Source organism: Chaetodon auriga, chromosome 3, assembly GCF_051107435.1.
Source record: "Chaetodon auriga isolate fChaAug3 chromosome 3, fChaAug3.hap1, whole genome shotgun sequence".
Taxonomy (NCBI): domain Eukaryota; kingdom Metazoa; phylum Chordata; class Actinopteri; order Chaetodontiformes; family Chaetodontidae; genus Chaetodon; species Chaetodon auriga.
This window is the reverse complement of record NC_135076.1, coordinates 9,770,391-9,798,180: the sequence shown is the minus strand read 5'-3', so window position 1 is coordinate 9,798,180 and position 27,790 is coordinate 9,770,391. Positions and strand designations below refer to the sequence as shown.

General features: G+C 42.6%; 1 protein-coding gene across 1 annotated transcript in view; it reads right to left on the bottom strand.

The window, feature by feature from the left end:
• Positions 1 to 25,544, bottom strand: part of LOC143316193 (glypican-5-like) — a 46,400-nt gene extending 20,856 nt beyond the window's left edge. The window contains exons 1-8 of the mRNA XM_076723977.1: positions 25,332 to 25,544; positions 21,936 to 22,097; positions 18,115 to 18,662; positions 16,022 to 16,204; positions 14,475 to 14,647; positions 14,207 to 14,266; positions 13,487 to 13,609; positions 4,840 to 4,960 (exon numbers count right to left, since the gene is read on the bottom strand). Coding sequence (XP_076580092.1) covers positions 4,840 to 4,960; positions 13,487 to 13,609; positions 14,207 to 14,266; positions 14,475 to 14,647; positions 16,022 to 16,204; positions 18,115 to 18,662; positions 21,936 to 22,097; positions 25,332 to 25,509 — 1,548 coding nt within the window. The 5' untranslated portion in view covers positions 25,510 to 25,544. The remainder of the gene's footprint in view (positions 1 to 4,839; positions 4,961 to 13,486; positions 13,610 to 14,206; positions 14,267 to 14,474; positions 14,648 to 16,021; positions 16,205 to 18,114; positions 18,663 to 21,935; positions 22,098 to 25,331) is intronic.
• Positions 25,545 to 27,790: the final 2,246 nt, after the last annotated feature.

Here is a 27,790-nt window from a genome sequence, read left to right as displayed (position 1 = left end):
GCATCTCCAGAGTGGTCTGTCCTATCTAATTAACGATGAGAGACAAGTTAAAGGCTAAGGTGAGGACTTTTGGTCATGTGTTTTTGTTTGCAGCTTATTACAAACACACAAGATTGACACCTTAATTGGTGAGGTTCCATTGTTTGTTTGAGATGTTGTCTATTGATGACTGGTAGACATATTGAGTTTCGGATAAATAAATAGTGTTAATAAAATCTGTGTTCTTCATTCCTTCTTTTTTTATTATCCGGAGGCTGTTTTATGATGATTGACAGGACTAATAATAGCTGATGTTCTGGGAATATCACATATTAAACACTTACAAAAGCTCTCTGATTGTTAATTGTGCATTCGTAAGCGACAGCTGTTTGCTATGAAACAACAAAGCGCACATTTCATGAATATCAGAAACTTTTAGAAAAACTTTGAACAACTTGATAATCAGAGAATAATTCACTTGCATGCAAATACGTTGCGAATGAACAAACACACAAATCAAACGAAATGAACCTTGCAAAACAAAAGTAAATGAAATGAAACTGAAGAAATGACAGCATGGTCTGCCCATTCAACACGATGCTAACTGAGCCAAGAGCTGTCGAATGTGGCACCAAAGTGCATTCATGCACACCACGGTGATGTAATGACCCTTCCTTCTTTTATAGTTTCCTTGGAGTCTTGCCATCTCTGTGACATTGCCAGGTAACCAGACTATGATGTTACTCCCTGTAAATCCTCAACTGGTGCTAATTGGTACGGTTTTTGCACAAATCAAACAAGTCGATACAGCATGTTAATTAATGCTGGAGGTGCATTTTGGTACTCCAGGACAGAGCCAGGCGAGCTGCTTCACCCTTCACCCTTCCAGTCTTTGTGATATGCTAAGCTCGTTGGCTGCCAGATATGAATCTATCTTCTCATCTAACTCTTTGCACAAAATAGGCATATTTCCCAACATGTCAACTACTCCTTTCAACAAAGCAAAGATTAACTTCAGGTCTGTGGAGGTCTCCTCTCACTTCCTGTATTGGCACTGACTGTCGCCATTGGATGCTGCATAATCACCAAATATAAACGTCATTCCTGGGAATACTGGGGGAGACCAGGACACAATGGGAAGAGCAGAATTTGAAAGTCCTCTAATGAAGCCATCCTTGGCAGTGTTGCCATCTACTGTCACTTAAGAAAAAAAGAGTGGATAACTGTGGATGGAGTGGTGGGACCACTGCCCCGTGTCTATACAGGGGCAGCCCTCACAGGGCTGATTAGATACATTCTGATTGGCTGAGCATGTACATACAAATTTTAATTGCGAGGATAAGAGAGTGGCTACGCTAATGGAATCCCATTAGAGGGTAAAGCCTGTGTGAAACACAGCCCACTGCTGCAAAGGTCTAATTAACACGTAATACAAATTTGGAACGTTGAATGATGAGAAGAGACTGAAGGAAACACTGAAGGAAGACAGACCTCCAAAACACATCCGACAAAATAATTAAAATTCCAAGGGTGCTTCTTTGTCCTGCTTCATATTTTGCACCTTGTCTCATCCTAGCTGTGCAAGTGTGTAAATGGCATGCATGACAGGCATGAATAATTATTAATACACGGCGTGCATTAATGTGTGTGCTTCAAATAAATGGCTCCCCTCACAGAGAAAGCACTCTGGCAGCTTGGATGAAAGAAGTCCAGTCCAGGCCCTGGATTTACAAAGGTAACTCTCAACTTATTCAAAGGACAACAACAGCTCACAGTGTGTGTCTGCTTCTGTAAACAGACGTGCATTTTCTCAGTCTATCAAAAAGATGGAAATACCGCACACCCTTTGAAGTGAATATAGTTTGCAATGCAGATGAGCTGCATTATATCTGACTTTTCCTTTGGTTCATGTTGTGGCCTGTTAGCGTTTCCACCATCCATCTATCAGGCATGTAAACATTCCTCTGACTTTTCTTATCCTCGTGCTGTGTGACTGTGTGTTGGTGTATATCACAGCTTCAGTGTTCTACAAATCACAGACTAGTAGGACATGTTCGAGTTACACAGAATTAATAGGCTGGGAAAGTAGATCTCAAACATAAATGATTACACGGTGCGCGTGCGGTGCGTGTTTGTGTATATGGCAGAGGGGGGAGATGCTGACTTGGCATTTCCTCCATGTAAATGCAACATGATTAATGGACTCACCAACTAAATTAGATGGAGCATAGAAAAAGCTTCAACAGCAAAAGGAGGAAAATAAAGCTTAGCACGTGCCATTGCTTGATTCCCCGTGAATGTTACAAACCAACACTTGTGTTAACAGAATTTATCAGGTTTTGTTGACAAACTACAATTCCCATTCTTCACCTTATGATTGCAGCTGACGTAGGTTTTGATTTATAAATAGCTCAACATCTGGTTTATGCTTCAAGTATAATGCAGACAACCGCTGTGTTTACATACAGTCATTCACTTTGCGGCGCGAGTGACAGTGGGAAGGTCCACCTCGTTTCATTGCTAAATTGGGACTGGGGACTATTCCATCTTGTGGTGACTCCCACTGTCTTTTCTTTCAGCCTGCAACTTCATATTATATCTCACCCCGGCACTCACGTACATCACTGACGTTACTAACTGTTCACATCTCATGCATTTGTTTTGTAAATAACTTAATTTCATAAATGTTTGTTACTTGTGAGCTGCAGGCCAGAATGAGCAGGTCTGCATCCTTTGCTGGGTGTGTGTTACTGAAAAGGAGAAGATAACTGGGCCTTTTCCCTCCTCATTACACGCTGTCTCAACAATCTCCATCCCTCAGTAAGGGAAAACACAAGCAGAGCTCATGCTGGCCAGTCATAATTCTGCCACTCCCCATGAGGTATCTCCATAGCTGCCATAGCGACATCATGTAGATACATTTCTGAGGAGGGGGCCTATGCATGTAGCAGTATTGTATGTGGAGGTAAAGTCTGATTCCTTTGGCTCTGTGCCATAAACCTCCATTATTGTCCATCTATTAAAAATCCATCAGAGAGCTGCACTGTTGCACTGATTGATATGTTCCTTCATTACGATGAACCTGAGCACTGTAGCTTGTTTTGAATCGATCCCACATACATCAACCTTCTGCCTTAAATTCTGAGAGTCGGACTAATGCGACGGGTCTTTCTTGTTTTCGTGGGATTTGATGACAATAACAAAATATAGAATACTGCCACTCTTATTCTTTAATAGCTGATAAACAATATGTTCCTCAACTGTCTTCTTCGATTGTGTGTTTGATCTTCCTCCCCATTCACTTGTCTGTCTTCCTGTTTGTCTGTCTATCAGCCTGCCTCACTGTCTCTTCAGTATCCTAAACACGGCCACAGTTTTTGGTGCAAACAATGAATCATCATTATGAATAACCTTGACATAATTTTATGTGATCATATTTGTCTGGTTTTATGACTCATTCATGCAAATCATCGCCGCATTACCATACTGTCCAGAGCTTTGAAAGGACTGCGTAAATCCAGTCTAATTGTTGAATTAATTAATTTATTATTGCATGTTATTATCTACATCTCTTTGGAGTGCTGACATTTAAGTTTATTGGATTAAGCAGTGCTTCACACATGAGGTGATAACAGATGATTGAGAGCAAGATGAAAATGAGGACACACACACCCTCACACACACACACACACACACACACAAAGAGAACCCAGGCCCCTGCAGCTAGCGTTAGCAACCGTGCATCACACCTTCATCTCACTGTGAAGAGTTGAACTTAATATTTCACTATAATAATAATAACAGCCAAAGATCAAACTAACAATGACATCATTATTTAAACATGGATATGAATAATTCCATCCACTAAGAGCAGAAGGCAACATTCCTGCAGAATTATAACCACCTTAATACATCATGGTCGAAGATGTTAATGCTCAATGGGGGGGTTATGAAATCACCCAGATCCTCTGGCTTCCTTTGACTTCATCTCCACTTAGCTTCTCCAATATAAAGGGTTTACAACAGAGGCTACTGCACAGTCTGCACAGTGGGGTAAATGAATATTGCTGCACAATACAAAAATATGTCTCAGTCTAAGCCATTTCAGTAGAAAAAGGAAGAAACCCTTAAGCCACCCTACTACGAATGATCACGATTTTTGGTTCATAATGCAATAAAACAAAGCTAAGTTGCACACTCAGACGGTCTACAAGTCACCAATTCATTGAACTTGGCTTCAGCTATGCACTGGTGTATATAGAGGCTGGAGGGAGCTGTTCCGTTTAACAAACACTGACTTCATTGTGTGCGCCTTGAGAAGAGCATTATGTGAACTAGAAAACACAATATGCTGGAATGCCTATCAGATTATGAAGTATGTCACAAAGTTCATGCTTATGGAACGTTGACATTTGGCCTGATGATGACGGCACAAGAAAGATAAAAAGCTTGTGTCCAGAATGGAAACTGCCTACATGTAATGAATAACTCCAGTAAATTTCATGAGAATCTCCTCATTCGATTTCCTCTTGATAAAAGGAAAATTCTGACTGATGTTGGTGCTAAGAAAGGCCAGGGGGCGTCATGGGAAAATATGTGTAGACAGGGTGTTACATACATAGATAGGGATATTCAAGACATCTTGACAAAAGTGTTGCAGTGTTCATCAAGGAGATATTCTGAACACATGGTGGCACTAGATAAAAGGTCATAAGGTTACCAAGATAATCAATTTGAAATCTCACTGAAAGCAGGAGAAATTATTCCAAGGTTTGCTCCGAATAAGAAATTGTGAGGCTGGTGAGTGCCAACATTTATCTCACGCACTATTTCCTATTAGAAGTGAGCATGTGTGTGTACCTGTGTTAGCTGCTCCAGTCTCAGTTTGGCCCCCTTCAGGACAGGATCTGTATTACGGACGGTCATCTCCGGGTTCTCCCTCTGGGCTTTTAAAGTGCTGCCAACGACACGACCTGCATAACTATAGAAAGAGAGGAGAGAGACATACAGTGTTTTCTGCCCCAGTTCTGAGCATGTGTGTGTGTGTGCGTGTGTGTGTGTGTGTGTGTTGTGCCCCTGCCCCAGTTTTCCCACAGTCACTATACTAGTGTGTTCTGTCAGGTTGTAGTGATTCACTGCCCCTCTCACACACACACACACACACACACACACACACACACACACACACACACACACACACACGCACACACACACACACACACACACACACGCACAGAGTCAAATTTATTTTCTCCTGACAAAATCACAAAGTATCGTATTGACCTTGTTAGAGATTTTATCTGTAACTGGCGAAAAATACCAAACTAACTAAAAACCTAAAGAACTGAAACGTGGTTATTTATTTACATTTGGTGAGGTTTTACACTTCAGCTCCATTTCGGAGGAATATACTGTATCTTTCACTCCACCACATTAATCATGTTTGAACAGTCATTTAACTCCATGAAATTTCCCATAATGAGCATGTTGAATTCATATATTTCTTTATGTTTACTGGTTATGACCATTTTCAAAGGCAGCATTTTTGATAAAGTTAAGTTGTATTTATACTTTAATGTTAGAAATGGATTTGAATGGTGTGAATTGAAATAATCTTTAGGACTGGACTCCCAGTACACAGTGAGTCTCTTTGCTTCCATAAGGGCAGTTTTTTTTCTTTTAAGTCTCTAACAGGTATGGTAGATCTTTTATTCCATAAGCTCAGAGCTTTTTAGACAAATTTAATTTGGCCTGTTACCAGCTAATACTGGGTCGGGCCTGATCCCTGGTTTCTGGCTTCTTCTCACTTCTTTTTCTGGATGCTTTCCTCCACTCAGCCTGCTAATAGCTACTTTTTCTGCAGATATGTGCATATAAGGACTTCATACTGAACTTGTTTAAATGACAAAAAATGGGCCTGCATGTGGCAAATGAACATCGTTACTGAGTTTGATCCTTGATCTGCTTGCATACTGATGTTTCTTTCCGCAGTGGGCTATAAGCAAGTATCACATCATTTTGTCTGTGTGTGGGGGTGGGGGGGTGGGGGGGGATGGGGGTGGGGGGGTGCAGTGGGTGGATCAAAAGGAAGATGAACTGAGAGAAAAGCATGAGAAGAAACAACAGCTCATGAGTCATATTTTTCCGAGTTTCCAAGTTCCAAACCAGCTTTGCGAGCTAATACAATCAGCCACCAACTCAGTAACCGCTGACTCCACACCCTCGAAATACAAACACACTCTGTCTATGGCAACAAGGGAAGAGGATTGTGGGAACCAGAGAGCAGAGCCATGGTGGATGTCAACTGAATGTAAAAAAAAAAAATACGACTTGACGAATGCCAAGAGATGGTGTGGTGGAGAAGACCCCAGCCTCTGGAGCCATGCTAACCCTGCTGGTCTGGAGTCAGATCCAACCAGAAACTTTAATCTGATGCGTGAAGTCTCTAATTAAGTTTTCTCAAATCTTTGTTTTACTCTGACACAGATTGTGATTTCATGCATTTTTCCTGAGAAAAGGTCACATCCTGCTAAAGGTCTTATTTGAGTCAAGTCAAATGTCCTGACTCACAAAGCAAGTTCAGCTCAGCCTGGTTCTTTCCGTGCTTTGGGTTCATTAAGCCAATCTTTGATAACTCATCTCACAGAAGTGGTTGTGGGCTGTCTCTGTGAGACACGTTTTCAAATCCAGCTGTGGGCAAGTTTACATTAAATATGCAGCCAATCACATATATAACAGCGACAGATTAAGAGCTGCATGTTTAATTTACGACAGATCCTCTTGGGAAAAGCAGGTCATTAGAGAGGCAAAAATAATATGACGCAGAGGGAAAAAAGAACACGGCACACAACAATAGCAAATATATTCAACTAAATATAAACTAAACATCATACTGCTGACACTGTCGACATATTCAGTAGCCTAAAGTGGAAATGGAGAAAAATAATTAGCATCAGTTTTGCTCTTGTTTCAAGTTGAGTTGCATTATTACTGTTGTGGTGTTTCTGCTGCCAGTGCAGAGAGGATTACTGGAGAAAAACTGCATTGTAAATGATTAAACATAATGGCTACAGGAAGGGAGCAATTGATTAGGGTCTGTGACCACAACACTGTGTACATAAATTAGTGGGAGTAACTTTTATGGCTGGATTTATGGTTGGCACATGGCTGCTGTAGGTACTGTATCTGCCACCTCGGTTTTGATTCAAAGTTCAGCGTCAGATATGCTTTAATAGACAAATGGACCGCATGTGATCAGGTCGTATTGTGCTGTAATTATACATCCCAAAGTGACTGTGTTGACATTCTTTTGTTTACTGTGTGATATGACCCATTGTGGTGAGGTCCACCTTGTTTCTTTAATCAATATGGGACTATTGTTACATTTTTGTGGAGGCTGTTAGTGGGTGGGCCATTTACACATTTTCTCAAATCCTTTGATATTAACATAATCCAGAGGAAGTTAGCTACCCTAGCTAACCCACAAATCTTACTTCATGAGACCGTCTATATCTCATTGATCCCTTTTGTGTTGCCACATAAAGAAAAGGAACATTTCAAGCACAGTCACCATGGAAACCGCTTACAATGATTACAAAGACGCACGGCGAAAGATCATAAAGTATATCCCATCTAATCTCTATAAGAATTTAAATCTGTTTTTACTGTATGTCTGGGATGAGACATGGAAATGGTTGGTAGAAAAAAACAGGATATGATGTTACATATGACAACATGCAAAGAACAGGTGGATTGAAAATCTTATGGAACAACAGGTTATTGGGCTGCATGTAAATGCATTAACACGTGCGAGAAAAAGTTCAGCAACTTGCCCCTAAATGATTTGTACAATCCCAGACAACAGAAAGAGCAGAATATGAGAGAAAAGAGGGCGGAAAAAAGGACAGGAAAGAAGAAGGGTGAGGAGGGAGGATGAAAAAAAGCTCAATTAAAAACCACAGAGTGTGCTCCAGGGGGAAATCCCAAGATTCCTCAGACTCCAGCAAAGATTTTGGAGATCAGTATCAACACCACACATCCAATGAATCTGCTACACATGCAAGAGTGTCAGCGCCTCACAAATATTCTGCCATGCTCATGTTTTCCTTAATGTTCATTAAAGCTAGGAATGCGTGTGCTCATTAGTATCAATGAAACTATGAGTGACAGCCAATTGATTTGACCTTTATAAGGTTGGCTGAGCACAGCCGCTCTTTTACCACACAGCCTGTTTACAGTTACACCAAGAAATAAGCCAAACAATACAAACAGACAAGAAAAGAATGGAAAATAATTATCATAATTAGTTCACGATTTACGGGCAGGTATGAGGCTATGATTATGTTTGCCGTACAGGGTTATACGGGGTTATAAAGCGTTTGGTTTTTAAGTGGGAGATTAAGTGCAGATGGTTTCATACGACTAGTTCAACAACAATAAAGCTGTAATTCCTTCCAGAGCATTAAAAGACACATACAAGATGGTGATTGTGCAACATTTGTAGATAAATAAATACAAAGGGTTATTGTGCCTCTCAATAAAGGAGATGAAGTGACTTCAGAAAAAAAAATGTGGTGGGCAATGAATATAAGTGCCAGGCTTTTGTAGCAGCATACTCTGGATATTGAGTACAGTAAGAGTTTAGTTGTATTTGCATGTGTGTGTAACTAGCATCTTGTAGTTAGTTAAGAGGAGCGTTAATTTCCCTGCAACAACAGAATCAACTACAAAAAACAATGGTGTGTCATCTGCATACAGATGCATTTGACAATCAAGCATTAAAGACATGTCATTTACGTGACTGGTGAACAGCACAGGGCTTAAACGCACAGCATTCAGACTGGGCTGGTCCTTTCCTGAGGCAGCTCTGAAAATATTAAGAGGCATCCATTCTGACATCACAAGAGGATAAATCTGTAAATATACAGGGCAATATTCCTATTGTCTTAATCATTTGCACCTAAGATCTAAGATGGGGCTAGTATTGACTCTAAAAGTAGATTGACCCGAGTGCTCCAAGAGGAATGCCTTCAACTGTTATTGATTAGCAGTTCCAGGATAAATGACAGATAGGACAAATTGGAAATTGGATGATAGTCATTAGGGTCAGCGCAATCTCCCCCACAAATGCAAAAGGACCGCATGAGCCAATATCTGTGACTATGCGAGATGTATTTGAAAGATCACTTATTAATGAAATATGCTCTGTAATGATTGTTGTGATAGAAAGATGAAGAAAGGATCCATGCTGTTTCACCCATCAGCAGTTTAACATCTTCAGCCTACAGGCCCTACGGCACAGCAGCAGTGAGAAGAGTTGGCTGTGTGCATTATGTATTTGCGGGAGGAGACAGTCTTACAGCAACCTGCCAGCAGCACCTGCACATCTGTCGAAGGCTGAACAGATATCATTCCCACCTGATGCTTAACAGCCTACAGATTCTCTGAGGTTGGAGGTGAAGAGGTGGCGGCTCTTTGTTTTCATTTTACTGCCTTTCAGTATCGTTGCGATCAATTAAAACGAGTAACTTCTATTAGAATGAGCAGAAATGCAGTGAAAGAGTACTGGACTCATCAGATCTTCTGCCTCTTTTATCAGTTTGGAGTCTGAGAACTAGCACATGGGGGGAGGGGGGATAAACATGACTGTGTCTCCGTGAAAGTGACTGAAATTACAGAAAATCATTTCTATTACCATTTGGCAAATGTACCAGATAGACAATATCAAACAACACATCACAGCCTGTGGACTGTGCTTTATATTAAAATGGAGCAGAAAGCATCAACAGCATCTACACATCGAAAGCATTTTCTGCTGCTGCCTTTATTGGAAACCATCAGTGCTGTGAATGAGCTATTTCCAGATTACAGATGACTGTTGGGATTCTCTGTTTGTTTGACACCAGATGATGAAAGTGCACTACAGACGACACAGAGAGGTGTGACCGTGAGTGACGCTTAATAAGATCTAGAGAATGACAGACATAAATCACCAGCACCATAACGACAGAGCTGCTCTGCTGCTGCTGCCCTCGGTTGCTGCATGATTGTTAAGGGTAACACACACACAGAGATCCGTGTCTCATCTCATCTCTGTCTCATCTCTGCAGCAAACGTTTAAAGCATCTGTGGCGCGAACACACACACACACACACACACACACACTCACAAAGAACACAGTGAAAATAAAATTACCTGTGATCTGACCTGAGTGTAATTATACGAGTCGCAACCTCAATTGTAAATCAAGCTGCATTCCTGTGGAGTCATTTACATAGTTCTATCATACACACACACACACACACACACACACACACAGACACAGACACACACAGACACAGACACACACACACACACACACACAACAATAACACACTATACTAACACCTGAGGCTCAGACTGATACCCTTTGTACCAGATGTGCAAGCGATATGCTGTGGTTTGGAAAGGTTTGGAAAAACTGCACTTAGTCTCATTTTCTCTGTCCATCATCTTCCTCTCCACCCCCTACGGACAGCTCTTTCTCAGCATTTCTCTGACTCTGTGAAGCATTAACGGCTGATGTAATAGAGAATTTAATGCATTATTAAACACACAAAATACATCAAAACATCGGGTGTGGCAGGTCTTCGCTGGTGGAAGCGGCACTAATGCCTTGTTACTTTGGATGGTGATAAGATGCTTCCCTCTCCTGGAGATAACCAGCTATTACAGCTCCAACATAAAGAGCACAGTTTAGTCAGTCTTAACAGCTGCAAAACACACATCTTTAAAACTGTTCGACTGCAACTGTGGTGAATATTCATGCACAGTTCATTCTCATACCCCCATAACTGTGTTGTCTTGTTGAGGCCAGTCAAGCAAAGCTTCAGAGACAGAACCAGCACTCCACTGCATATCACACACTCTGGAGTTCATTTGCCCCCCCCCCCCCCCCCGCTTCAAACCAGAGCCATTCATAGAGGGCCACGGTAAATTAGGTACAGATGGAGGCTGTGACATTAAGTGACATTAAGTAAGAAAAGGATGGGTGGGAAGCTGCTCAGTGCAGCTGTGACTTTAAATGTCACTGGATGGTGGAAATGTACTTTAATATTATGTAGAACAGATATATTTTCAGAGCTATTATGTCTATAACATGATGGAAAACAACAAACAATGGTGAAGATGTGATGTTTCATCGTTCCCTGCTCTGTTCTCCACTGCCAGCAGCGACTGCAGGACCGTCTGCTGCCAGCTGGGTCCTGCTGCCATCGCCTCAGTTTATATATGGCCTGGTCTGGGTTGGCAGCTGATAGCAGTGTTTACTCATCAGTCTCCAAATTGTTTGAGTTGTTCAGGGTAACTTGTTGGTAGTTGTATTCTCAGACTTTTACTTCAAGCTGTTAAATACTGCAAACAGATTGTAGATGTATATGGTAGCTTCCTTCTTATATATTCCCTTTCTTTTGTGAAACGATGCCCTGCTTGTGTTCAAATGTAAGACATAATTTACTTCTTTTCCCTTAAAATGATTATTTTTTTGATTGTTTTGTTTTAGCATGAGCGCATCCCTTAATGCCCTTAGGCATGTGTGTTTTGAAGCTTACCTCTCTTTTTCTCACATGCACACACTCTCACCAGCACAGACGTTTGTAAGTGAAATGGGTCAGAGGGTGGAGGAGATGAATGGAGGTCTGAAGAGACGGATGGAGAGATGAATGGATGGCTGAATTAATGAATGAATGGGTGGATGGATAGATGCAAGAGAGAAGAAGATGTAAAGAGGTCAGAGAGGCACAGACTGGCTGAACTCCAACACAGGCTGAGTGTAACATCGCCTCTGTTCCTCTAAGTAAAACTTCACCCTAAAACGTGCTTCACAGATAATGACAGTCTGAAGCTTTCTGAATATTTTACTTACAGTCTTGTTTATGTTCAGAAACCTCACTTCACTCACCTGCCACATAAAAAACTATAAAGTAAGGAGGGACTTCTGGTTTGGGGAGGATTGGGCCAAGCTTCGCGGCCTGAATGTAGATAAGGAAGGAAATTAAAACTTTAAACACAACATTTTGTCCGCTGTGCTTACTGCTACAGCAAATCAGGCCCCTTGTGTTCGCTAACCTCCAGCCTTTCTTTATCTCAGAGACAATCTACTGTCACTTGACAATACAGAGTCAAGAACACTTTAATCCACACTCTCACCTCACCACATGTGCAGGAGGGTTCTAGCTTAATATGGTGAATTAGTTTGTTAAGGCTCCAATTTCATTGAGTTTCCTAAAATGTTATCATTTGTCACAGAGATTACTACGGAACAGTCATTATCATGAAATATTTTACTGTAATGAATGTTTTTTTATGTACAATAAAATACCTTTTATCCTGGTCCAAAGAAATGGCACAGCCATTAAATACAAGGTTTACTGGCCTTCACTGTACTGACGGTGACAAAGCAATGTCTGTGTGTGTGTGTGTGTGTGTGTGTGTGTGTGTGTGTGTGTGTGTGTGTGTTTTATGTCTGTTTGTGTGTGTTTGTTTGTGTAGGATGTCCTTGCAAGGCTACGTGGCCTGTTTCATGTGGTTGATAGACCATTAATGGAATATCCTCTCCATCACAGAAACTGCTTCCTACTGAGATGGATAGAATGTGTGTGTGTGTGTGTGTGTGTGTGTGTGTGTGTGTGTGTGTGTGTGCAGTGAGATGTCAGATGAGCACAATCATTCCATATTCTTTGTGTATTGCAGAGTGCGTGTTGGTATGTGCGTTAGTTGGTACGTCTGTAGGAATGTGTGTGTTGGAGTATGTTTGCATGTGAGTCCGTGCATGTGTGTGTGTTGGTATGTGTGTGTGTGTGTGCCCATTTGTCTTGTTACCAGTTTAAGCTGCCAATGTAATCACCATGAGAAAGACTCTGGAAATGAACTCTCTAACCTTCACAACCCTGTCACCCCCCCACCCTGGCAACTATTGGGAGCCACACACACACACACACACACACACACACACACACAAATTGGACTTTCTCATTTTCTCCCCCTATTTTAAATCAAAAAATCATTCTGACTAAAAAGTAGACAAAGTCATGAATGACCAACCGAGTGGAGCTCTCATTGCTGTCATTTATTGCTCATAATGGCTCCTGAGTGCTGCACAGAGCTTGAATCCTGACCCAGGCTTTTTGGGCACAAACCTGTCCAATGCCAATATTTTTACATCTAAATTCTGTCTCTTCATGTACTTGTCTCCGTCTCTCACACACACACACACACACACACACACCATTAAGCCCTTTCTGCTGTTTTAGCTTCATGCTTCAGCATATTGGAACTAAAATTAAATGACAAAATTTCGCATTTTCATCATTTGTCCAATATGGGACTATGTGGGTATTAAAAGCCAGAAATGGGTGCCACATTCAAGAAGTCATCTCGGACCATCTATTGTGTCAGAGCAACTGTTCTATATGCTTGGTGTTTGGTAGGTCCTGCCTTTACTATGAAGTAATATAACGAACCCACTCACCTCTCTATGACGTCGTGGCCACTCCAGCATGTGTGCTGCTCGACCAGCATCTCACTTTCACAAAGCATCTCGGGCAGCTCTGAGAAAAACCACTGGTACCGCTGGATAGAGCCCTCAAACTCCCTGAAAGAGAGAGGGTTGTGCACAGTTGAACGCTTGGCCTGCTGTTGATGAGACTAAGACCAGTGTACCATATGCTTTTATTTGTTTCAATTTAGACCTGTCGTGTTCAATTCCTGGTGAAATTGCTTCTGATGTATTCTGGTAAGTTACTGAAAACAACATGGAGAGGGGAAACAAGCTCACTGCACTTCTGATAATGACTAATTAATGAAAGTCCCACCTTTAGGAAATGGCTATATTCTTCAGGGGGAATGACACCTTAAATTACAAAGGCACTGTATTATTAACTGGCTTATTCATTGACTGATGATCATTACTGGTGGGGACAGCTTGATTACACTTTATTGGCCTAATATTTGCACTAAATTATCCTCACAGATTCAGTGATTGTGAAATACATATCCTAAGTCCAGGGGAAAAACTCTGATAATACGATTTCTTAGGACACTGGCTCCAATGAATGGACAGAATGGAGTAAATGACTACTCCAAAAAACACATGGGCAGACATTAACAGGTGATTACATGTTGCTTCTTTAATATATACAAACACTCCTTTGATAATTATTCGAAGCACAACTGATGGAGACGGATTTACCTTGACAGTTTCTTCAGGCTGCGACTCTTGTCTCCTCTGGAACCTTTAAGGAGGAATGACCTGGTGGGACACACACACACACACACACACACACACACACACACACACACACACACACACACACAAGCACAGGAATGTGTGTTTGAGTTGATTTTTCTCTGCTTTGGCTGAAAGTGCAATGCAAAAAGAACCTTTCCTTGAGGGAAAGTCTCAGATATTCTGACCGCTGACAGGAACTCATGCATTTCATCAGATGCATGCAGCTCACCTCCGGGATTGCTGCTGCAGACGCTGATGAGCGGCTGAGTGTGTTGACGTCACCGGTGACCTCTCTGAGGTTACTGAGGTAGGGGGGCTCACAGAGGCTGTAGCATGCAAGGTGGTGGGATTTGTACTTGGCATCATGGGGCCAACTGCCTGGGATCCACACACCTTTTCTACCTGAGGAAGAGACAGTGTGCAGGCTGCTTTTAAGAGAAATGCCATGTCATAGTTAGTTCTCCCCACAGCACATCAGATGAGCTCCCACGTAAGGAGCAGAAGAAACAGCAAAGATACCCACTGGGGTCCAAGTAGCCCTGGCTGGGATTTACTGGTCTAGTAGCACTTAGTCAAAGGCAGCTAGATTAGTTCTGATATCTAGAATAATTCCAGTGACTGGCTGGTTCTTCAGGTGTCTCATTTCAGGACTGAACTTGGAAAGTCTGCTTTTAGTGACGCTTTAGGATTTTACTGAATAACCGTCCACTATCTGCCTTTAACTGAAGCTGTTGTTGCTTTGTATGTTTGTATTTCTATTCTAACTGGTTTGCTTTTTGATTGTTTGTTGTCTTTGTTCATGCTCAGCATTGCAGAAAACGAGGGTCTCCGATTGCCAGAGTCTTAATTAAAGACTTGAATGAATGAATTACATCCAATATGCATTTCAGTCTTAGCTGCCAGGAAATTCCAGCTACGCAGTCAGAACAGTCAAACTTGCAAAGTCAAAATTATTTCTGTTCTGTGTTGTAAAGCAAAATCCAACATGGTTGCGCACAGCCCACAATGCATTATTATATTATGGGCTGGTAAAATTAGTTTTCCCAACAGTCTTACTTGTTCAAAGAGGTTACTGCTGTCGATCATCATTAACTTTAAACGCTGCACATGCACTCTGTTAAAGGGTTAGGGGTCAGCCTTTGGTGATGTGTCTAATGAATAAGAGGCTTGATCAAATATTCACTGACGCGGTATTTTCGTATTAGCGACAATTAGCAGTGCGATTCTGTGTGTTTGTTTACCTCTCAGGAATCTACTCTACTAAGTCCACAATGTTCTCTCAAAGTTGGACGGCTACTCTATTTCTTCCTCCACCAGTGTGTGCATGCATGTGTTTGTGTGTCGTCTGTTTGTCCACAGATTAGCCACAGAAACTTTCTCATCACTCAGAACCAAGCTGCATTCTGGGTATCGGTTGTCCCGCCAACCACAGTCTTTGTCTGGCACTGGATCTGTATTCACACTCACATACACACTTGCACACACACACACACAGACTGAGGGGGAACCCCAGATTCTCTGAAGAATGAGGCTGTTTTTAGCCCATCTAGGTACAAGGCTTTTGTTAGGAGATCCAACTGCCAGGCTGAAAGAAAACCCACGGCCTTCCTCACTCTGTGTCCAAAATTCAAATGACTTTATTATTGGGGTATATGAGTAAGGACGGTTTAGCAATCTGTTTCTGATGCTATTCACTGACCGTATTTTACAGGGGCTCATGTTAGGGGCACTAAAATACACCTTCACCTCCATCCCATCATCCCCTCCTCTGCTTACTGTGGCTGTAATGCGTGGTCCGTGCAGCTGAGCGTGCAGTATGGCATCATTCACGTGATTTCGCACTGCTAACAGAGCTAACTCCATGCTGTTGTGGTTGCTGCTGGTCGCTAAAGTAGCAGCTAACCGTTGGAGCAGCATCACCAAACTCCTCCAGGGGGCGCCGAGCTCTGATACACCCATCTAAAGAGAGTGGAGACATGAGAGGAGTGGATACAGATAAGGGGGGAGGGGGTGGCGGAAGAGAAAGGGGGTGCAGAGGTGGCAAATGTGGAAAGAGGAGGAGAAAGAGAATAAGAACATGTTTGAACGTTACAATTAAATGTTGCTTAAAAGCTGCTAAATTGGCTTAGATGTTCTGCATACATCCTACTTCAAAATCAATCTATCAGTGACAAATTGATGGTGGCACTTTGCTATAATTAGAAAAACAAAAGGATGAATGAGCCAGTGATTGAGATGACTGGTTTCTATCTCATGACGGAAGAGCCAAGAACGCACTTCCCAGAAACCAAGTTGCCTTCTGTCACATAGAGGCTGTTCCGACTTGTCCCGCTGCCTCTCCTTGATTTTGCTCTGTGTGTTTTTCTATGCTTTCCTTTGCTGAAGAGGATAAACATGATGGGAGTTGTTTTTCCATCACACTTTCTTTTCTTCCAAGAAACTCTCAAGCGGCATGAACAGGGCCACCTTCCAGCTTTGTGCTATGAAGAAGTCTCTCTATTGTGGGCGCTGCTAAAGCTCTCCAGCAAATTTAGAAGCAGCCCAGTAAGACACTCGAAGGACACTGCCAATTCTCTTGGCATTGCTCTTATTTGTCAGTTGAAAACTACATGACAAATAATGAACAACTGAATGACTGATTCAGTTATGTGAATGATGGGAGCATGACTACTTTTATTTTTTTTAACTTGCCTCTCCAGAGGCAGAAAGAGACAAATACTCTGAGGTGTCTCATGCATCTAAAACAGCATCAACTACACTGCACACACAGACGACCTGAAAAGAACAGCATTAGATGAACTTTTGTTAATCTCCAGATCACAAATAATTTTGTGGAGCAAAACATTACTGATAAGATAAACATGTGTTAGCATTAATAATAGTATAAAAACAGTAAGTTTGAGATGTTGAAATGGGAAAGAACTTCAACCCAGTGCAACTTTAAACAATACTAGAGTTAAACAGTCTGACAGTCAGGGATGAAGGACCTGTGGTGGCATTCTGCCTGACAGACTGGATGCAGCAGTCTGTAACTGAAAGAGCTGCTTAAGCTTTGTTTCAACTTTGGACAGAGAAAGGATAACGGTTTCCCCCTGCCTCCAGTCTTCATGCTAAGCTAAGCTAATTTCCTTCTGCTCCTAGCGTCATACATAAAGCTACAGCAGGCGACAACTGAGCATACACAATACAAAACCTTCTGCCTCTCTCTCTACTGCCTCGTACCACTCTGCTAAGCCCCGCCCACTGAATACACAAGTTTGAACAGCTCTCCCAGGCATGAGCCCTGTCAAGACCCCAGTCTCTTTTGCTGCAACTCGTCCTCTCAAAGACGCCCTTCCATTGCTTCTCAGCTCCAGGACAGAGCACCCGAGGCTTCAGTGGCAGCTATGACACTGTCAAACAGCAAGATGAGAGGCTAGTACACCACACACACACACACACACACACACACACACACACACACACACCACAGGCCCCTTCAATCAGGCTTTCACTTTCTCCAGCCCTGGCACAGCACTAATAGCAGGTGTGGAGATAGCTCTGGCTATGCGAGACAAGGCTTTCACCATCTGAAGGGCCATGCATGTACATCTGCATTTGTAAAACAGCCAAGAGGGCCATCCTCTTTCTGAAATGACCTGTGATTGGCCAATCTCTCCCATCACAGGCTGCATTTTCTAAAACCTGAAAGCAGAGTCAAGAGATGGTGCACAAGTGTAGTTTTCTGTAAGACCACTTGAATTACAATATGCTGAAAGGCTTTTATGAAATTTTTGCCTAATGACACCTCAAATAAACTGCCTACCACAGCTTTAACGCACAGATCCAATGCTAAAACAGATACAAACAGCATATGTTCAAATACTTACCAGACATCCTCTCATGATGTTGACACACAGTCCAGTACAAGGCCGTATCAGGGTCAGCCCTCTGCAGTGGGAACAGTACTGCATCCTCACCAAGCCTCGCCCACACTCTCTGGATAACGTCGCTTTCTCGGTCGCATTCACAACCTCTCCGGCCATTCGCAGCAGTCGGCTCAGAGCTCGGCCCGGCCCGAGCGCACGGGACAAGCTGCTGACCAGCAGGCGAGGGTGGGGTCCGAACGGGCTGACATCCTGCCGCGTCATCCGCAGGCAGTCGTCATGATTGGTGGAGGGGGAGGGATAGGACTGGGACGACGTGTGGCCGATCCCAGGATTGAGCAGGCGGCGGTAGACCAGCGGGAACAGGTCGTTGTAGAACTGACGCACACTGTTGTCCAGTGAGGAATTAGACTCTCCCGAAAGGTGGCGTTTGATGCTGCTGAACAGCTGAAACACAAGGGGGCGACAGTCGGACGCCAGAGCAGAGTAGGCGCTGTCGAACAGAGTGCCGGTCAGGTTGGATGTGAAGGAAACGAGTGACTCGAAGGTCTCTGGAACAAGAGAGAAGACACAGAAAGAGAGAGAGACAAAAATTTATTGAGTGACTACATAAAAAGTCAGGGGATCACTAACGTCACTGGGATTCATCTTCAGGGAACCATGAATGTCTTTGGCAATGCGTCCGCAAGTTGGACCACCATACTACAGTCTGGACCAAAGTGGTCGATGGACCAACACTGCCATCTTTAGAGTCACGCCACTGGTATGACTAAAAAAACATTATGAGCAACAGCAGTCTTTTGTGCTACGACACCACATAAATTCTGTTATATGTCATGTGTTCTATATGGTCATATATGAAGCAGACAGATGCAGTCAGTCTATATAAAATAGTTCCAATTTCTAATGGGGGCATAACTGACATGCATGTCATTCCCACATTTGTGCATCTATTAGTTTCCCTTGTCTCGCTAACCTTGGACTGACTTTATCCTGCTGCATACGAGCCAAAATAGCACACGACTTAATTCATCCCTGAGCTCGTTTTCACTACCCTGTTATCTATAGTCAGGTGATAATGAGAGGCCCGATCTCAGGATCCACTGTGTTTCCTATGTCCGACACGGTCTAATAAAGTGGACAGCACCCTTAACGGAGGCTGTGTGCCTGTGGTGTGTGACGGTGTGTGTGTCTATGTTTGAAACTTGCCAAGTAAAAAGGGTGATGTCAATCTGATGGCATGCTGACACTCACGCGCACACACAAACACACACACACACACTCAAACTGGAAGTAAGAGTGAGAGGGAAATCTATTTATCTGTGACTTTCACAAAGCCGTTGAGTCAGTGAGCCGGTATGTATTTCAGTTCTGTGCATTCTTACTCATTTCCACACACATAGATGAAATGAAATGAAGTGACGTTGATGGCGGTAAGGGGGTGAGGCGGTGGAGCAGCAGGGGCAGTGCTCACTTGCCTAAAGTACTGAGTGAGAACATCTCACTTTTATGTGTTTGCATACCCATGTCCTGGCAATAGCAACACAAATACAGATGGCATCGAGTGACACGGCGAAGCCTACTCTGGGGTCCTGTGATTAGCTCTTTACCCTCTGTGATTGGATGACAGCTGCGCCATGGTGGAGAGGGCACAAGGGTCTTACAGTGCCAGGAGAAATGCACGCAAGCATGCAGACACATGAGCGCACACACATGCACACACTGAAGTAATCCGCAGGGTGTAAATAGAGCCCGACTACAACCGCTCTGGGCATGTCTCAGTTTCTCTAGTGGGTTTTAATCTCTGTGCTTTGGAGAGGGGATCCTCGGAGATTTAGCTCAGCTGTTGAAGACCAGTGCCGTCGAGCAAAATTAATTTCACTCACTGAAGGGTTGTTTCACGCAAAACACAAAAAAGCATATTTTCTCACTTGAAAGCAGAATGATTTAGCCGTGCAGGTTGTTTTTGTTCCATTTGTCCAGGTTTTTTGATCGATGGATGGACTACTTTACTGCGAAGAAAAAGCTCCTCTGAAAACTACTGACAGCAGGGTCTCCTGAGAATCCAGCACACTGCTGCTGAAAAGTTAGCAACTTTAGCTCCCACCTGAAAAAAATGGCTGAAAGCCCATGGGCACCTATTAATGTGTGGATGGGACATGCAGCATTTGTGACACCAGGTGTGACTTTTTCATGATTTCCACCATAATAAATACCATGTTCTGACTAAATTCATGCTTTTAACATTACTTGCCACGTTGCTCTGCTCTTTTCCTTTCTGCATGTTTTTCCATATGTGGAGCAGCACGATACAAATCCCACTTACTTTTAATACTAAACTATGCACATAAAACTATGTGCATGGCCAGATATCTCATGAGGTTGCTGAGAGAATATGTTTGTTTGACACTTTGAATCATATAGTTTAAGCCTGTTGAATTTTAAGTAAATGCAGCAAACTCTAATTTGCCCCCTGTTACTTGCTGCAGCCCTCTCCTCGTTCAGCCCGTCTTTGTGTACGGTTGTTTTGCATGAATTTTACCCATGGATGGTTTAGCCATCCACTGGGCATAAATAGCAGCTGAAACTGAGCCCGGGTGCATTCAGATGTAGCCGTGGAGGAGAGAGTGAGAGATAGAGAGGAGAAAAAAAGAAAACAGAGAGGTACATGTTTGCCATGTCTGTCTGCTGGGTTTCATCAAGTCTGCCCCTCTCATAATCTCTACACACATCCATGCACGCAAACACATACACACCCCAGCTCTTTCTGTCACACACACACACACACACACACACACACACACACATGCTCACTCAGACTGGTGAATAGCGTTGAGAGACAAGTGGACAAGCAGAGTATTCTTCCTCCTATTCAGAGCAGCCCGTTAGAGACCGGCTGTTGCCCACAGCAACAACACTTTGCTGCGGATACGTACTGAATGTAAACATTCTCCGTCCCTCGCTCTCTCATTGGTCAAGAACAAAACCTGATTATCGCAGCGACAGAGACAGACAGACAGAGAAAGAGAGCGGAGAGTTGTAACAAAGTTTTCCGCCGCTCCCTCTGAGAGTTTGCTCTCTCAAAGACTCAATCGAACATCAGTTGTTTGTTTGGCTAGCCACTGTGGCGCCTCACAAAATAAACTGGCCTCACACCGCCACCCTGACACATACTAGCTATTTCATGATGAACACACAAAGTGAGAATGACAGGGGGGCTTCGGGCACTTGACAGAACTGTGAAAACACCAATATCACCACTGCTATTAAAGTCAATTTGATTTACGTTCTTGAATGACCCCCGGACATTTATTAGTGCTTGTTAGTCAGAATAAATCCATGAGGACAGTCATTAAGGCAGCGTAGCTGAAACAGAAACAATATTGTTTAAATTATGGCTGCAACTGATGATAATTCTCATTATCAATCAGTTATCTTGGGATGTTTTAATGTGCATTTTTCTGATCATTTCTGCCCCAAAATGTCAAAAAAACTAGAGACAAATCCGAATACAATTTCCCAGAGCCCAAGCTGACATCCTCACATCGCTTGTTTTGATCAAAATACTCATTTAAAATGATAGAAAACAGAAAACAAAGGTAATTGTTATGTTTGAGAAACTGACATCAATAATAATAATTGAATAACAGACATTCAGCATTCAAATACAAATACAAGAAAACACAGTTTAGAGAGCAACAGGAAAACAATTTCTCAATTCTCCAACATGCATTTCTCTTCAATACTGCATGAAGTTAATGAATACACATTTTGTACTCTTGAGTCTAAGCCCCCTCCTCCCTCTGGAACTTTCCCTCCCTCACCTTTGTAGGCCTTGGTGTGTCCAGCGATCAGGTACTTCAGTTCAAAGCTGTAGGATCGCATCTTTTGCTGTGTCTCACTGCGAACAGCTGCCATGTAGCTGTCCTCCATCTTACTGGTGCAGCAGCTGGGCCCCGGGTGGACACACACTCGGAGAGACTCATCTGAAAGACAGGGGCAGAAAATATAGCTTCAGGTCTGTTCACATTCACTGACGATCCACTGATATGTTCAGTGGATCTCATCAAACACAGAATAGTGGTTGGAAGACATTATTTCATAAAGACTGCACAGCTTTCTGTCCACCTTTACTCTGTCCTTGGACAAAAAGTTTCAGGCACACTCACCACGTGTCTCATGATTAATAGAGGCAGTGACACATCTGACAAATGCTTCATATCATTCAAGAATAAAGACTCAGATTCAATCTCACTTGTTTTACTTTGGGCTCTTCTAGAGGCACTCAGAGAGATTTGTTCTGAAAGGTTATTTTAAGATCCATAGCAATCCCTGATCACTAATTAACCAACCAATGAGAATCCATCTTGTTAATAAATTAAGTTAGTTGGTCCGTTAAGGGGCCAGTAATCTAAAAGCATTTAGTGCACAGAACTTCATGACTTCACCAACATAACACTGCAATAAGCCTGACATGATGACATGCACAGTGGCGACACTTCACCACTCACACCAGAGAGTGTGTGTGTGTGTGTGTGTGTGTGTGTGTGTGTGTGTGTGTGTGTCAGGTCAGACGTAGGTGAACTGGCCATTCCTCTCATCTCTCTCTTTCCCTTGATCTCAGTGAGCTACTTGACAGCTTGACTTATAGCAGTCAGCCAAAGTCAGACTGCACCCCACACACACACACACACACACACACACACACACACACACAAAGAGTTGTGTTTCCATCACTTTACATTACATAGACTTACCCTAACCTTAACCCAAGTCTACATCCTAAAATGTAATGATTTACATTGTGGGACTCGCCTTTTGTCCCCATAAGGAAGGTGAGTCCCTACAATGTGACTGTGTAAACAGATGTATGTCCCCACAACATGAGGAATACATGGCCACACACACACACACACACACACACACACACACACACACACACACACACACACACACACACAAGACCTGTGTCAAACTTTCAGCTATTCCTGTTAGCACTGGCTGACCGTGGAAAACATTACTGAGATAGTTTCTATTTATTGGAAATCCTAGGTTGCATTCCTCGTTTGCAAGTGGGGCAGCAGGTTGCGTGGAGGCCAGCCGACAGGTCGCAGGCTCAGTCCAACACTAACTCGGTCAGCATGAGCTTCAGACTCATCCATTACACTAGGCTGACGGTCCACTGACTGGAACCAGAGCTTTCAGCTGCATCACATGGCTTTCATTAGCAGATGGAGTTTGCTCAGTTGTCATAGAGATAGATGCATTGTTATCACATGATATATGTCAGGCATTTTGGTCACATGATAACAGGTGGTGGTACAGACAGTATTCGGGGGGTGGGGCACTAATCCCTGTCTCTGTTCCAGGATGAAAGTGGACCTTGTGTTAGGAATCATTTGAGCAATGAAACCTCAAGCTCAACTATTGTTAAACTGATTTCAGGTGGTGGTTTAGAAGAGAATTTGGACATTTTCTGAGCCTTTTTTTTCTTGAATAATGGAAGCAATAACCAATGACAGGCCAGGGACTGGAGTATTTGTCCAATCAAGAGCAGGAAGTGTTCATGTGGATATGTCCACCAAGGACAGCACAGCAATTCAACTGTTCTACGGCCTACTTGAAATGAATTCTCCGTCATCGTGCAGAAATGTTGTACAGTGATTCTTCACTGGTTAGCATCCATAGTTCTAACGATTACAAGCTCATTGCACACTATCAGCTCCTGCAGCAACAGTAATATTGTAGGAATACTACAGAGCCTTACTTCTAAATTGGTTACATAAGCTACAGAAAACAGTCATTGACAACAGGTAAACAATTAGTCCCCACAGGAAAGTTATACAGGTCTAGCAGAGACTTTTCATTCAGCTGCATGAGTGTTATCTACTGATGTCTGGCACAGATTTCCTTGTGCCGGCTGATTATATCTCAACGATTAACATCTGATTCTTGTGCATTATCATGAACGGTATAATTTTGACAAGGCGCCATTTGTGTTGTGTGAAGATTACAAGGAAAATAAAGCTTGTTAACCTGAGATCTGTATCATGTACCACTTGTCTCCACTACCCAGGGAAGTCTGAAATGACTGCCAACAAAATGACTCAATGGGTTCACCTTTCTGTGGTTTCCTTTTGGGTGCAGTTACATTAAAAATGATGTTGTCCCATTCAACAATATAGACCTGGTAGCTCACACAGTGAAGGACTGTAATATTGTGCAAAGAGAGCCTCATGAGCCGGACAAAATCTCACATTTACATTTAGAAAACAGCATCTTTAACACCACCACTTATAGCCACGTATGCTTTCAAGTGCTCTATGTAAGTGCTGCAGACTTTTTAGGTTAGTTTTCAACAGAAGTGGCTTCTCTCTAAGAACTGTTGTCTGCACATGTGATGATCCCTTATAGTTGGAATTTGGCCCTGCATCTCTAAAGCTATGTGTTTAAATCCTGTGTGGGCCACAAGTCACGGCAACGTTTAAAGTATTAAAAATCTTAAAGCTGGAGAGATATTAAGCTGGACTTTGATTATGTAACAATAAATGGGGTTTCTTGGCTTGCATTTTAGTCACTGAAGTGAGAACATGGAAAATATGATCCTTTTAAATTCTTTTCAGTACAGAGAGGCTGTCAAGCTGAGCCCAGCTATATTAATCTCAAAGTGTGTGACACTCAACAGAAAGTGTACACTCAGTTACATGTTCTATCTATCGTTATGATACTTTATATCTTATAATGTATAGTAGAAGGATTTGCACACTCTAGTTAAATCAGAAATTCTTTATAAAAATACTCAATTACATGTTCTTCAATCAAAATCAAATGAAAGCAAAAGTATCAAAAGTAAAAGCAGTCGTTATGTAGCAGAACAGCCCTGTCAGTGTTACATCATTATCACTGATGCATCATTAATTAGCAATCAGCATTTTGATGCTGTGGAGCTGATCATACCTGGACCTATTTTATATTCTGTACGGTACTTTCATTTCTAACTCTGCACTGTGATCAATAAACTAGTATGTTTTGTATTGAATAGCAGTACTAAGTAAAGAACTGTTTGACAGTATAGAAAATACAGTGTTTGCCTTGGAAATGTAAACGAATAAAGTAGCGCAAAATGGAAATACTCCAGTCAAGCCTCTGTGTAATTCCTGCTCCTTTTCAAAGCGTCCATCACAGTGTCTGCTCTGATATCTCCAACCAGACTGACTGACCTGTTCCCGGCCTGTCTGGCACCAGCTCCACGGGGCCTATTTGGCGCATCATGTAGGCTGTCTTCACCTCATGACAGCTGTCCACATCGGCTGATCGACCGCCAGCCTCCGGTAGAAAAACATAAGCAAACAAAATCAGCCAAAACAAGTCCGCGTTTTGCAAGGCTGCACGGAACATCGCAACATCTCAGTCAGGAGGTGAGAGAGTGAGGATGGTTGATATGAAATCCTCGACGTCCCGCGGCGCCGTGTGACTTAAAACTTCAGCGCGTGTGTGCGGGGCTCACGGCCACACTCAGCCCTCCTCTCTCTCTGACTCGCTCACTCACTTCAGCTCACTTCCTCCGGTACATGTGCACTCAAAACACTTGCAAAATACTTTCGTTTGAGAGTGTGTATCTGCTATACATCTGATGCCGAAGTGTTCATTACAACTTTTAACGCTTAAGACGCTGACCACACGGTAAGAGCCGAAACTGCGATAACAATCCGAAAGAAAACTGGTAATTTAGTAGGAGTTCACGAGGTTATGGGGTCACAAGCTGCTTGTTTTTGTTTATTTTGTCACTGACATAGCTCTCTCACACACATACTTAACATCAGCTGCTTCTGCAGATCAGGTCCATTAAACCTGAGTGATGAAGTGAACTCAGGAGAAAATACAGTGTGAAAGTGGAGCGTGGGTACCACCTGCTGGTCGCGTTGGGTCATAGCAGTGATTTTGAACAGCTCCTGATTTAAACGCCGTCAAAATTCATAGAATGTTCGAGACTTCACGTATAATTACAGGGACTTCTGTATTTCTGGGGATGTATTACATATTTTCCACTAACTGATTATATAATACAGGATGAGTATCGTCTGCTTAACACTCATCTAATATAGTTAACATGACATTTACTTACTACCACATCTTGGTAGCATCAGTATCAGCAGCTAGAGCAGGGGGAGGGGCGCGGGTTACAGACACAGCACACACACACACACACACACACACACACACACACACACACACACACACACACCTGCACTAAGAAATGCTGAATTGAATGAATATTTTTATTTGTACGACTGTATGTGTCATTTATCGGATCAGACCCCCGTTCCCACCCCAACCCCAACCCCCACCGCCAAAATCTCACTCTGAACTCAGTTCAAAACTTGAGAGCCCTGGTCTGACTAACATATACCAACAGAATACAGGAGGTGGTTGACACTGCTGACTGACATGTGATCTATTACAAAGCATGTTTAGTGTTACCATTTATATGAGTGAGGATGAGCTAAATAACACAAACACTTCTCTGTATAATGCAATACAACTCAATCAACAACTCTCTGAAACAGTTCCAACAAAGACGGAACATCATAATTTTTACGACAGGAGGATTTAATGCCGAACTGCTGTGTTGGACTGCATTAGTTTTTGATATGATTTACTGGCAAATAAACCTCAATGAAATGTGAATGTGAGTGAAAGTGTCGCATCCTAGTACAGTAGATGATTTGATTGAAGTACTTATTGCACCACTGCCTAATTCAGTCAAAATGAGAGTTACACAGTGAAATATGAAGACAGCCACATTGTCTTTGCAGGGCTGTATGAGAGGTGTCAGATAAAGACTGACATGATGAGCACGGAACCTGCCTTTTGCGTCCACGGACAAACCTTCGTCCCTAATCCCTATCTTACGTTTGTCTTACTTTCAGCAGCTCCTCATTGGCCTGTCTTACTTTGTCTCCCAATTTTCTAGCAACGTCTGATTCGCTGTCCTACTTTCAAATTCTCGCTTCTCATTGGTCACCCAGCTCCTCCGGCCTTGACCCCAGCCACCGCAACCCCGGCAGTTCAGGCATCTGTGCTGGAGAGACAGAGGTGAGTAAAGCAGCGTTTTGCTAACGGCCTGCACAACAATTGCACGAACATTAGCATAAGATGAATGGCGACAGACAGTCATTGGTAAGGCTGACTGTAATGTCCTGTGTGCAACAGTGGCGCCGATTAAATGAACGGCGACGGTGGTTTCCATGGTAATGCTAAACGCCGTTTTTATTTGCCAGTTATTATTGTCGTTTTTTGTCACTTGTATAGGTGTATAAATCAATACACGACATCGTCTTTCACTGGTTATTGTGTGCATCCAGTAGTTCGGCCCACTGTACTGTTCATACCGAAGCAGACAAACATGTATTTGGGTTTATTAAAGCGTTTCTTTACGGTTAAATGTGCTGTTTGTGTGCAGCAGCATAATGACAAGTTGGTCACATTGCAGTTTTTCTCAATCTTTTTGGTTCAATTCTCGAATGAGAATAACTTTTTTTTTCAAAACATTAAGTTCAAATCTCTGAACAACTAGTTTGGTGTTCACAGCAGATTGTCATTTCTCATTCATTCAAGGAAATTGCTCATGTTTTGGCATGTGTGCAAAGGATTGAGTACAATTTTCCACAAATTAGCA